General features: G+C 38.5%; 1 protein-coding gene across 1 annotated transcript in view; it reads right to left on the reverse strand.

Annotated features, from left to right (window-relative positions):
* Window positions 1–492: 492 nt before the first annotated feature.
* Window positions 493–14,369, reverse strand: part of LOC113233178 (neural Wiskott-Aldrich syndrome protein-like) — a 29,645-nt gene continuing 15,768 nt past the window's right edge. The window contains exons 4-11 of the mRNA XM_026468200.1: window positions 9,266–9,448; window positions 8,765–8,884; window positions 7,702–7,878; window positions 5,817–5,915; window positions 4,542–4,649; window positions 2,501–2,691; window positions 1,855–1,941; window positions 493–1,026 (exon numbers count right to left, since the gene is read on the reverse strand). Of these exons, the coding sequence (XP_026323985.1) occupies window positions 859–1,026; window positions 1,855–1,941; window positions 2,501–2,691; window positions 4,542–4,649; window positions 5,817–5,915; window positions 7,702–7,878; window positions 8,765–8,884; window positions 9,266–9,448 (1,133 nt within the window). The 3' untranslated portion in view covers window positions 493–858. The remainder of the gene's footprint in view (window positions 1,027–1,854; window positions 1,942–2,500; window positions 2,692–4,541; window positions 4,650–5,816; window positions 5,916–7,701; window positions 7,879–8,764; window positions 8,885–9,265; window positions 9,449–14,369) is intronic.

Genomic DNA, 14,369 nt, shown 5'->3' on the forward strand with positions numbered 1-14,369 from the left:
GACGAATTATACGACTGGTTTTTAACACACTCCTAATGAATAAGCAAGAAAACCACTTTAGTTTGAACGCTTTTAGAAATATGCAGAACTAAACTCTTTTTTAATGTTGAGCGAAATATGAGCAGTTAGTTTTAGTATCCGTAATCATTTAGTTTTTTCATTCAAAAAGAGAAAAACAGAATAGTCTAAAATCAAAGCAGACCACAGAATATAATTTTAACTTGTACCAATCCAATTTTTTAAACAATTTTTTTTTGTTGGTTACAAATCGCATCCTCAATAATAAAACGACGAAACTTGGAAAGTAAATTATGAGCAATTCAGAAAATACTATTTAAAAAAATAACGATCATGATCATCAATACGAAAAATTTAATATGAAAAATGTTACTTTAGTTTTACACTTTAGTATTTTTTAGTTCGTACGTTATTTTTTTAAATTCATTTTGTTCGTTTCCCAAAACAAAGATGGGAGTAAAATAATTTGCCACTCCGCGAAACCTGCGAATGTTAAGTCGTGCAAAATAGCTGCGTTTATATTGTGTTGTTAAGCATTGTTTTCATGCAGTTAATTTCCCCCCGCATAAAATTAATACCACAAGAGCAACTACAGGTCACAAACACTACCTCCAAAAACATACTCGACTCGTGTTTTACATCTCCATGAGGTATCCTCAGGAAGTTGTTGATTTTTCGACGATCGGCCGAAAAATCATTCATCCAGAATGAACGCTAGAACTATTAGTTTTCCAAAAATTTTACTTTTCGATTTGTCTCACTTTATTATTCAGAGTGTGACATGGGCCTTAAATATGTGGAAACGTTAAAACTGCATTATCTTTTATATATACCGCGTGTTTAGTCCCACTCATCGCCGTCGCTGGTGGTGTCTGAGGTGTTGCTGTCGCTGTCCGAGTGCATGGCGATGTTGCGGTCGTCTAATGCCTTCTTTAGTGCTTCTGCCAGTCCGCATCCGCCGCCTGAAGGCCGTGGCGCCGCATTCGCGTTGCTTAATGATCGAGTAACCTGACAACGGTGAAGAAAAACATCGAACGTGTGAAGACTACGTCCTAAACATTCGCCTTAGAGGATACCAGTGCTGTGAGCCGTGTGGCGTATAAACTTGATGTTTGTTTATTAAAACCACAGTATAATAATTACAATAGAAGTGCTTAGCGGGCGTGTCATGTGTGCCAACAGTACGCGGAGTTCCGCAAACTTGAGCTCAGCCATTTTTGCTAGTCCATTATGGTCGTGTTAATTATCTCGCGCGAAAACCTACAAAATCGTGGAAAAAGTACTTGTTTTGCTGCTTTGGAGTGCAAGAATGATAGTCGCACCTATAATATAATCCATGGTGTTGTTTCACATCATTGTTAAGTCTTTAATTTCAATATTTTCCATTTTCTGTTTATCCTAATAGATTATTTGTAATAAGAAACGAAAATAAACCTTATACTGCTGCAAAATGGTCGACTTTCTTCGGAGAACTAAGAAAACATCTCGAATTCTCCACGCTACTCGTAGGCGTTAATAGTTCGCCGTCTTTCAGCGATTGACCACTAGATGTCACCACTTCAATGAAATTTCAATATAAAATCAAAACTTGAATAGGTATTGAACTTTCAAGGAAATGCCAACAGGGTTAAGTTTTGAATTATATTAACTGTCCAGAGTTTGTTACACCTTCAAATTAGAAACTACGACTAACCTCATTATCAAGATTTCATAGTGTTTAACATAATGATAGTTTGTGTTTTGGCGACAGCGGTTGTTCGGTTCGGTTTAAGGCCTTTCCATTGTTTTTTCTTCCGTGGTCAAAACATCGAGAGATGGAAGTTGAAATATACTTACGGATTTAAGTTCGACCCCTTGTCTGATTTCGCTGAGCAGATTGCTTCTGCTGTCGTCGATCACTGGCCGCGGGGCAGTTTCCACTTTCTGTATGACGAAAATTAAAAAAATCAAAACTATTCATAGTTATAAAAGTTATGAATTTTATTAAATATGGTATTAACATACCTTTTATTTAATTTACCACGGAAACGTTGGTTTGTTTCAAAAAACAAATTTACGCGAATTTTAAAATTGTTTCGATTCCAATCAATAATGCACTATTTTCACATAAATTAAGAAGTTGCCGCTACTCCACATATTTTGCTCAAGTAGTCTATTAACAAAATGAATAAATTTTTAGTCAACATTTGCAGTTGTTAAATATAAGTAATTAACATAGGTATTGTAGCGCAGGCTGGATAGATTATATTATTATTTTGTATTTAGAACTGTGTAAAAAATAAAAGGGTGGTTTTCTATTTAAAACTAGATAAAAAAGGGTTGTTGTCAAACGCACATCTGGGGGGGTTCTTGACGAGTCTTCTAACTGAACGCTCACAATACCTAAATCTTTAATTATGATTATATTCGTCGTTTAATATTACATAGTACCTCGCAAGCTCTTGGAAAAGGAGGAGATTTCACTGCAAGTTTCTATACTAACCTTGAGCGTCTTGTTCCCGGTGCGTATGCTTTCCATGAGCGCGGACCGTGCGTCGCCAGCTGAGGGCGTTTCGACTGGCATCGGCGGGGGCACAGGCGCCAGGGGCGGCGGAGGGGGAGGTGGCGGTGCACCAGACGGGGTCATGCCCGGGGGCGGTGGGGGTGGCACTGATGGGGGGGCGCTCGAAGGTGCTGCAACAAACATATTTCTTAGATATTTTATTTTGCAGGACTCATTTATATTTTATTTATCTCCCTTCAAAAACATACATGTCTTTAATATTATTATTTCTAGGGTCGGCAGACTAAAGTACATAAGTCAAAATTCAACATCATTCATTTAAATTAATACATATACCGGCTAAAGCACACAAGTCAAATTCATTTGTTACTTCATAAATTTCTAACTTTATTCTAGAAGTTATTTAAAAAAAATATATTAACAAACGAAGCACTTTTTTTACTTATGTGCTTTAGTCCGCCGACCCTAGATTTATTGGTATATATTAGTATTATCTCCATATATATCTACATACCTATATCGTCGTCTGAGAGTGAATAACTCGTATGTGATTTCTATGTAATTTTTCAGGACGAACTCAAAAATGTGGGGTAAAATACATTTTATAATTTAACTAATTATTTTAATTAGTTAAATTGGACCTCTTTCAGATACTATATTGCTTTAATAATATATTTGAACAAGAAGTTTATAAGTTATTCTTCAACAGAAATTCGTAAAAACGAACTATGTGAAAACGCATAAGCGAGGTTCTCACTCTAAGGCACACCCCAGACACTCCATACAACGGTCGAAAGTTATTTACCTACTACTACTACATACAGCAAGGCGCTATCTGCACACGTGCAAATGTGTACGTGAAGTAGCAGGGTTACCCATCACTTTCTCGTACTATTTATTACGTTACGTGGTCCGAGCGGCAACATAACGAGAATTCTAACGCGAATCTGTTATCTATAATTCTATTAATAGAATCTTAATAGTAATAATAATAAAATAAAATAATAAATTACACATGTTCATAACGTATTTATATCGATATAATATTATATTTTTCATTAATTCACTAACTATAATAACATTGAAGATTTATTTTAAAAATAAATTAAAAGCACTTAAAATGCTATATTTGGACAGGTACTTTAAATAAGGTAACGAAGGTATTTGAAATTGCGTGTCCAAGGTTGCCTAGTTAATAATTAGGCATATTCACTACATATTTATCGGCAATACAAATTGAAAACTCGAGAAACCTTGTCTACTACGTCACGAACTTATGGCGTCTCATTATATTGATATAATAAATCTGTATCATATATTACTCTACACTAATTAAATGAAGAAAACAATAAATCAATGAATCTCAGGCATTGACTTACAAATATCAATGGTCTCAGGCATAAGTTTTTTTACTTACTTCGTTTCATTTTCCGGAAAACGAAAGAAACTCCTGTCTTTATCCCGTTTAGACAATGATAAACAGTTGTACACAGCACAATTCACGACCATTACAAATAGTAACGTACAATGATGTTATATATTAACGTACAAGTTTCGTAATGAATAAATGAAAACTATATTCAAATATCAAAGCCGACTTAGCGCAAAAACGGCTCGCCGACAGCCTTGTCGTCGTTCAGTCAATGTGATTGTCAATGTGCGGGGCGTAGTGCGGTATCTAAAGCTAGGGAGGGGTGGAGAGTGTCCGTTCTCGTTACTTTTTGTTCTCTGTCTAAGGCGACGGTGTTTTATTAGTACTTATTATATAGTGTATTTATGAAGATATTCTTTAGTTACGCCCCTTTTGCAAGTGCCAAAATTTTCATCCTAAGGTTGCCTGGAAGAAATTGCTATAGAACAATAAGGCCGCCTGTTGCATAGTAACTTACTATTTTTATATTTCAGTTACTCTTTTGTGAGGTCGCTGTAACTTTATGTGCAATAGAGAATATATCATTAATTTATTGGCTGCAATGAACGCCATCCACACTCGGATATGATCAGACACTGTGGTACTCACGCTGCGTAGGCCTTGGGGGTGGCGGATTCTTGGGCGCAAGTAGTGATGCCGGTGGCGGCGGGGGCGGGGGCACGACGCGCGCGGGGGGCGGCGGCGGAGCTCGCGACGCTAGACAAAATAAAGCACGTTAAGCTGGTTACAATATTGAATTAATCAATCAGGTGACAGGTACGTTACCGTCGGACCTCGAAGTGGTGGGCGTTAGCTTTTAACATGAAAACGCTGCTGCTGAAATTACAGGCACATGGGACTTGTCAACTTATGTTTCAGGGTTACTGGCGTAGTGGTAGTGCCACTAAGATATTTGTGATTTGAAGCTCTGAGTGGCACTGTAATTGTCATGGACTGGCGTGTAGCTTACCATCAGGCGCACTACTTGTTCGTCCCGTCACTTGATGTTATAAAAAAAAATGTTCTACTGTCATTTCTCTGCAGCAGCGAGGCGTGAAAATTGTCTTTATCGAAGCCGGAGCAAAACAAAGAACACTTGCCTTAACAAAACTTATTAGCACACAATATACTAGTACACTAAATTTCACTAGTTAATTTATTCTACACGCAAAAAATTAAGCATAAAATGTAGTAAATTACTTTAAAATATTTATGATATTTGATGATACGTGGAAAATTTTAGGCATGCCTGTGGGAATCGAGTGATATTGACGCCTCGCCACTGTTTCTCTGCCTCTGTGGCCGAACGGTTACCATGCTGGACTGCCACGCAGAGGTCCCAGGTTCGATTCCTAGGCTGGGAGAAATATTTGTATAGCCTACATTTATTTCTATCGTGGGTTTGGGTATAATTTGTGGTTGTCTGTGTGTGTATAGGGTTCCCCTAGGCTATGAGTGTGTGCGCTTTATTATTATTTCTTTCGAAGTTTTTTCTCTATCGGATATAGTTCATACTACATAAATAAATAAATAACGCACACTCTAACGCAACTCTCATAGCCCCGCACTAGGGACACTCTGTGTCGCGAGTGCCATGAACACACACATAGACAACCACAAATTACACCCAAACTCACGAAAAAAATAAATGTAGGCCACACAAATATTTCTACCGATACGCGAATCGAAACCGGGACTCTGCGTAGCCGACCAGCATGGGAACCGTTCGGCCACCGAGGCAGTTAAACTAAAAAAAAAATACTATTTTGTTTTATATAAACTGGTATTGTTTAAAAAGTGACGATCACGTTATCCCTAGACATTGTGTTTAGAATTGTAATATGTTATAGTGGGCAAGAGAGCGAGGGGGTGAGGGGCACGTACGTGGCGCGGGCGGGTGGTGCGGCGCGGGGCTGCGCGCGGGCACGGGCGGCGCTGGCGTCGTTGGCGGCGGAGGCGCAGGCGACGCGTTGGTCAATGCGCCTGCAACATAGACGACCAACTTATTACTACTAACATCAATAGCAAACATGACAAATTGATACTTTTTCTTGTAATACCTAGTGACAGAACGAACAAGTCGTGCGCCTAGTGGTAAGCGACGCGCCTGTCCATAACAGTTGCAGTGCCGCCCAGAGTTTTAAATTGCAATGATAGGTGGTCGTAATAGTAGATCCTTACTTTAATGCGTATGAACTGCACTGCAACTGTTATGGACAGGCGTATAGTTTACCATCAGGCGCACGACTTGTTCGTCCCGTTACTCGATATTATAAAAAAAACCCGGGACTTCCTCATCCAGTGCCCATAGTGCAAACCGTTGGGCTACCGAAATCGTCATATTACATAACAATTGAAAGTGATCACAATTTGGCGTTTATTTCTAAAGAGAATTATATGACTGTTATTTTTCATAATATGGAAGCAGACAGTAAGACCAATTGACCTTAACCTCAGTCAGTCACTTCTAATCGTTAAAAGTATCATAGTTATCCTTGATTTGTTGTTAAAATTGAAGAAACGTTACTTGCACCGACGTATGTTAACGCTTAGAGTGGCTTATCCTTTCCATTACAATAGCATAATAAAACCATTAAAACTTCTTTTACTTAAAGCGTACTTGGACTTAATGATCTTGGTCCATCGACATTTCATGAGTGCAGGGGATCAAATGAGAACCTCGCGATAACTCTGTTGTCGACCGATTTTTTTTTCATTTTTATTCACAACACAAGAATCGAACGTCAAACTGTCGTATTCGAAACCGAATCGAAATGACGTCGACTCTAACTCCCGACAAAGGCTACAAACGTTATTCAGAACACAGTTATCGAATGAAAGTTACCGAACGTCCTATTGTTTACAAAGCAAGACTGTAATATGGAAATCTCTTATTATTTTAAATAAAGTTTGGATATTGTACAATTGTATAAATTTATTTAAATGCAAGACCAATGCATTACTATAATTTAGGCCTTTAAAGTCTTAAAAATGTATATTAAAGGATTTGCATTTTTCTTATAATCTATTTCACCGACTAATTCAGTAAACTCTGTTGGATAACGATATCGAATTCGAATTGAGCGTTTAACTCGAATGTTCTGAATAGCTCGGAAAGCGCCCTTCGATTCGAGAACGATATCCCATCGAACAATTCGGTTAAAATATCGAAGAGTTCTGAATCGGGGTCCAGATGCGCTAAATGCTTTTTCTGAATTCTAGTGTAGTTTTTCAGAGTGGTTCAACATGAGTACCACAGAATTGTTCATAGACCCAAATAGCTACAGTAGGAGAAGAAGTCAAGTCTATTTGAACTATTTTTTATACATCAGGTTCTTTTTACAAACTGTGGCTACTTCGTAAAATACGACTACCGTCACTTTTCTTACTAATTCAGCAAACTTAGTGCCGCATAAAGATTATCAAGTTTAGAGTTAAGTATCTATACGTAAAAGTGTTTACACTAGTTGTGTGCACTATACAGATGGCACGAGCGTCTTTTGTCCTATTGTACTAGAAAGATAAAGCAAGACGAATTGGTGCAAATAATATTTCGTCACTATAACTTCGGATTTCATATTGGGTTCGTAAATTAAATGAACTTGTGATTTCAAAACGCCCTTGATATTGGCAAATGGCCTTGGCTAACTCGCGTTATTTAAACCTCATTTCTTGGTCCTGCAGTTGCACTTCCACCTTCGAAAAGAACGAGCGCATCTCTTCTTCGGAAACCGTGGTTCATAGAAATTTGTAATTAAACGTATCTTACCTCTAGGAGGCTTCGTCTCGTGTAGATCCTCCTTAACGGCGTCGATGCCACCATGTTTGTAAATAAAGTCATAGATGAACTTGCGGGTCTTCTGGTCTTGCAGCTGCGTCTCCGAGATGCCCGCCTTCGAGAAGAACGAGCGCATCTCTTCTTCGGGAAGGTTATCCACATCAAAACCTGGAATTAAACGGTAAAATTATAAGTGAAGTTGAAAAATAAGATCTGGACATTGAAATGCAATCAATCTCATGGTAATACTGGACTTACGAAGCACCAAGTAGGAATTTCTACAAAATACTAGTCACTGCGTCAGGGCCAGCGCAAACCGGCAGACGAGAAGATAGAGGACATTAAATTTATCAATGTATATTTTATGCTATTTCAATGGAAAAAAAATTATAAATTTCAATGCGTCGACCTCAGAGGTCAACCTCGGAGCATCGCGGCATTTCTCTCTGCGGTATTGAAGAGCACGCTAGAGGATACAGCGGCGGGAGGTGCCGGCACACGACGGATTCATATGCATATGCCATAGCGCAGGTTCCACCAGTATGCGCTGAAATCCTCCAATGTGCGCCGGAGTCTGGCTTTGGGAGACATTTCGACTGCGTAGTAGCTAGAGGAACGGTATCAAATCCTTGCGACCGGCGGCACGCCACGGCATTCTACCGGACTCTGCAGTACGCTGGCGGACGTTCGTGGTATAATTATAATATTTAAGTTCTCAGACACAAATCTTACATTAAATAGACCCAAAATTAAATATAATAGCAATTTGTGAGAGACTGGAGTCCGTACAGTACTGGTATCGTAATCGATGTAACTCATCCCTGGCGGACATAAAATCCTCTACGATGCTCTCTCCCGCCACCCGACGGTCAGCGCTGGCCCTCCGGCGTCCTATTTTTTTTTTACGTGTCTACCATGGGACGTGCTGGCGCAGAAGATGCCTATTCAGTAGTACCCTAAAGATGCTCGGTGTCGGTGTGTGTAATCGGCATGGTGATGTTCAGATGTTACAAAATGAACCAGTTACTTCTAAAAGCATGTTAGTGCATGGTACCTTTGTTGGCGTCCCAGCCGACGTGCGACACGTGTTTGAAGTCCAAAGGCATGCCGATGTCGGCCTTCGTGAGCTTGCGCGTCTTCGGCTTACGACTGCTACTCTTTATCGTGTACCCGCCTGAAAAATCACGTATATAATCAAGACGGGATATCATTATCGGGAATCAGTTAAGTTTGTTCCCAGTAAAAAATTAAAAAAAAGGTTTGGTTATTTTGCAGGAAACCCGTTTTTTAATAGGTAAGAAATAAAGATTATGATTTTTTTGTTCGTTTACAATATAAAACAGCAGCTTTTTTACATAAAATAGCCTAGTAAAATTGAAACCTGACAACGAAATAGGCATCATGTACGAAAGTATAGAATTAGGTGTACCATATTCCGTTAAATTCATTGCCAATCATCTAAATAGCCGCACGTCATGTTTTACGGTAGAATAATTGGTAAAGGATAGACGAGAGACTTCGTGTATATTGCCAGAAATTAAAAGTGCATAATTACCTGATATGCTATTTGCATTTGAAGGTACCACGGGCTTCCGTGGCGGGGGTAGTTCTTGAATGGGAGCGGGTGGCAGGGGCGGCGCTATGCCGTTGTGCCGTGGTGCATGCGACGTCAGCGCGAAGTTCTGCGATGACGATGTACTGTTCGCGCGATGCGAAAGGGCGGAGCGCTGTCGTCGCTCTGCAAATTCAATTCATAAATGCACAGGATTGTAGAATATGTCTATTCCAAATATATTTATTCTTGTGAGTCAAAATATAGAACGAATAATGTCACAACTCTATAGCACTAACGCGAAGGACGAGAATGTTCTTTTTACACAAGCGTTAGTCAGCAGTAGAGCTCCTTGTGAAAGAGTTCGTCCAGGAAAGTACTGCCACCATACCTATTTCTGTCGCCAAGAAATAAGTGAGGTCGAAATTCACATGGGACTTTTCATCTTATGTCCCAAGATGACGCGCGCAGTGGCAGTGCCCCTCAGATCATTGCGATTTATAGCTCTGAGCGACACCACAACTAATATGGACAGGCGTGTTGCTTACCACCAGGCTCACGATTAGTTCGTCCCATCACTAAGTATTATATAAAAAATAAACTACTGCAAAACTGAAATACGACTTTTTACGAGAAAATAATACTTGTTGGTATTTAGGATTATCATCCAGTAACGCGCCAATACTCAACAAACGTAATGCTCAAGATGAATCGAGTCATTCAATTACACAATATTGGTAAGGGCGCTGTAACCAACGTACACAAAATAAACTTTTCAACACACAGTATTACTGCATTGTTTCTTATGTTCCATCGAAACGAGCTATTGTGAAACAGCGATACAAAATTGGTAGGCAAGTACTAATTTAAATAGACATACGCCGTACGTATGAGAGTTCACTTTGCCAAGGATTTGAGAGGATTGTGAAGCCATCAGTCGTCCTACAAGCTTCACCTAAACGTATTCCAATAATTATTTAGTGTGTTAACGTGTCATATCCGTATAACTTATACTGATATGACACGTTGGTGATTTATAACAATTTATTTTATTTTATTCAATGAACAAAGTTTCAACAGCATTCTTAAGCTTATTTGACAAATGTGTTTAAGCAGTACAAAAGCCAATTACAGAAACTCACTATGTATACAAAATATGTGATATTATTATTACAACATTGGGTCGAAAAATAAATTTAAATTGGTACAATAGAAACTGAGTTCATAACGAACTGTAAATTACTGATATCAATTGTCGTGTATAGGTCTGTGTAAGTATACACACATCAAAAAAAGTTTGCGATCACTTCGAAAAACTGAAATCTTTTTTGTTACTGTAGATTATATTATGATTTAAAAATTAAAAATAAATTAGAACAAAATTAAAATATTTAAAAATAAATTAGAACATAAAACAATGACCCCGTTCAATTGTTTTTTCATATAAAAAGGCTTTCAGTCCTAGCTTACGCTCATTCAGAAATCTGATTTAGTCAATTATAAGCGATTCAAGATATTTTTCGCGGAAAGTTGTGATTGAAAAAATGCCAAGAGGATTATCAGAGGTTTTACGAGCTAGAATAGTAACTTTGAGGGAAGAAGGATACACCACGAGAGTAATAGCACGCAGACTTGCTATATCCCAATCCTGTGTCGTGGCTACGTTGCAGAGGTATCACGGAATGGGGAATTTAGCTGACCGACCCCGCAGCGGTCGCCCAACTGTTTTGACAGCTGCCCAAAAGCGCTATATTAGATTGCTGGCAGCCCGTGATCCAACAATCAACGCCACTAAAATAAAAGCAGAAGTCAGGGCCGCCTCTGGGCTTGAAGTTAGCACGCAGACCGTTCGCAATTGCTTGCACCAGGCTGGATTACGAGCACGGAGGTCTTGGCGAGCTCCGCTCAATTCCCGGCAACGTCAACAACGAAGATTGCAGTGGGCTAGACTTCGGCAAAATGAAGAAGGTGAGGACGAAAACATTTGGCAAAATTGTCTCTTCGTTGACGAATCCCGAATCAGCACTCATCCAGATAGCCGACGTGTCCGTGTCTGGAGAAGACCAGGCGACCGTGAAAGACAAAGAACTGCCACTGGAACAGTTCAGCAAGGCGGAAAATCGGTGTCCTTTTGGGGTGGCATTATGATTGGAGCTAGAACGCCTTTGATCCCGTATCGGGGCTTCATGACAGCAGACATGTACAAAGCAGTTGCTATTGATGATATCGTCAGACCATTCCGAGTAAACCATGGGCACCAATTTGTACTGGTCGATGATAATGCGCCCGCACATCGAGCTCAACGAGTCAATGCTGCTCTTCAAGAATACTATATCACACGATTAGACTGGCCTGCCGGCTCGCCCGACTTAAACCCAGTAGAGCACGCGTGGGATGCTCTTAAACGAGCAGTATGGAACCGTGAGCCACGTCCCCAAACAGTTCCAGAGCTCAGGGAAGCCGCTATTGAAGAATGGGATAGGTTACCCCAGGAAATGCTGGATAACTTGATCCTCAGCATGCCCAGGAGGATCTTCGCATGTATTCGAGCCAGGGGAGGAGTTATTTTATATTGAATTCACACCTTTTAATAATAAATTGTTGTTTAAGTTTAATTAAACAGTCTTTTTCTTTCTATGAAATTTCTATCACTATTACATTATGATTAATGGCTCAATTTTTTAAAATAAATAATAAAAAATAGTTTTATATTTTAATTTCAAACAGGATATTCCTATTTAAAGAAAGCATACAACATAGATTTTTTCTTGATAAAGTTAAATTTAAAGAATTATAGGAGCTTATGCTATTGATCGCAAACTTTTTTTGATGTGTGTATGTGTGTGTGTATGTGTGTATATGTGATGGAGCGGAAGTGTCTAGTTCGCCTCCCCCTATTTCCTCAGAGAATGTGCTAGGCAGGTAAAACTAACAAAGAAAGAAACTGCTCGCATCGTTAATGCTTGCAACTCGGCTTACATGGCGCACGAAATCGACGCAAATAAAACTGTTTAAGAAAATAAGTTAAAGTAAAATGGTTCAATTATAGTAATTGAGTTAAATATTCAAATAAATTATATAAAGTTAACGTTGATTAATTAATAAAATGAGAAATTAATACATTTTTTTAATTATTTAATTTATTTTTTTATACCTCTGATGTTTCCAAGCAAAGCAGTTTTAAATGTAGTTCTAGACATAGAAAACAGGTCAATGTCAGAAAAATACTTATATACAATAAGTTTTAGGCAATCTCACGGTCATGTCGTTAGCCTCGTAGTTTGTCCGTACAAGCGGTACGTGAAAAAGCTGCGTATGACGTGACCTTTTCTTAGGAGTTTTTAGGCTGATTATCCTAATCTAAACATTTTGCAAAAATATTTGCAAAAAATTATGAAAATTTTTTAATATAAACATTTTGCAAAAATATTCAAAATGGATATTGGTCGGTAATTCTCTATTCTGCATTCTGTACAATCTAATTTTCCTGAATATATATCGTACAAAACAGCCATATCTTGCATACGACGGCTATCGCTAAGTGTAGTGTGGCCATGTTTACTACACGACTTCCTGTAATCGCTAATCGAAAATTTAAATATTTTATGAATTTTATTTGCAGGCGTTCGATAGCGATGTTCGTATCTAATATACTGTGGGTTCCATATAGTGCAGCAGTATTCAAGAATGCTTCGAACATATGCACAGTACAACATTTTCATACAGGAAGCATTCCTGAAATCCTTGGTCACTCTAAAAATGAACCCTAAATTTTTATATGCCTTGTTGGTTGTGTGCTCAAAATGATTAGCGAAAGTTAGTTTTGAGTCCAAATAAACACCTAAATCCTTAACGACATCCACTTTGCTCAGAAATGTGTTACTCAATTTGAAATCGTATTCGATGCCTTTTTTGCGTCTTGTGAACTGTATATGCATACACTTTGCCGCGTTAACAGTAATTCTGTTAGTAACGTAATACTGCGAAAGCCGATTTAAATCTTCTTGCAGTTTTAAGCAATCTTCTCGGGATTTGACCGTCACATAAATTTTTGTGTCATCAGCATAAAGTAAACATTTCGCATACTTAAAACAGGAGCTAATGTCACTAATAAAAGCTATGTAAAATAAAGGACCGAGTAGTGAGGCTTGTGGTACGCCGGAAGGTATATTGATGAAGTCAGAGCGATTTCCACATATAACTACAGCTTGTTTCCTATTTGAAATATACGATTGAATCCACCTGTACAGGTCTCCCGTATTCCCAGCTGAAAAAGCTTCCGCAAAAGTATAATGAGATCTACGCGGTCGAAAGCTTTTTCGACGTCCATATAGACCACATCAACCTCAGAATGAGTACCCATATACCGGTGCAAATCACTAATATAAATGCCTAAATTTGAGACTGTTGATCGTCCTCCCTACAAAACCATGCTGCTCATCAGGTATACTCTGCTTTAATATGGGATAAATACTTTAGTAAACGACCTTTTCTAAACATTTTGCAAAAATATTCAAAATGGAAATTGGTCGGTAATTCTCTATTCTGCATTTTGAATCCTTTTTGTGAATATGAACAATATGGGCTTCTTTTCACTTTGAGGGAAAAACTCCAATTGATATAGAACGGTTAAAAATGATACTCAATGGAAAAGAGAGAGACACGGCGCAATTATTTATAAATGAAGGCGGGATCTGATCACTACCAGCAGACTTCCTAACATCCAGCGCAGAAAGCAGCCTAGAAATTTCATTTTGAGAGACCGACAAAAAGTGTATTAAGTCACGAGTACTAACTGAAGGTTGCTCCTCATTTGGGTAAAACTTTGCTGATGGAATAAACATTTTCTCGAAATAATGATTGAATGCGGAGCAAATAGTATCGCCGTCCACCAACTGCCTACCCTCGTATGTCATTGAACCTGGATAAGCTGTGTTCCGCTTGCGTTTAGAGTTAATATACGACCAAAGTAATTTAGGGTTAGATTTGATGTTATTCTGGTAAAGTAATATATATTTTTGATAACATTTGATTTGCATAATCTTCATCCTTTTTCTCAATAAAGAAAAAGTATCGTAGTCCAGTTGATTACCATAGCACTTCCATC

The sequence above is a fragment of the Hyposmocoma kahamanoa genome, unplaced genomic scaffold (assembly GCF_003589595.1).
Source record: "Hyposmocoma kahamanoa isolate Upper Pololo Valley unplaced genomic scaffold, ASM358959v1 78, whole genome shotgun sequence".
NCBI classification, from domain to species: Eukaryota; Metazoa; Arthropoda; class Insecta; order Lepidoptera; family Cosmopterigidae; genus Hyposmocoma; species Hyposmocoma kahamanoa.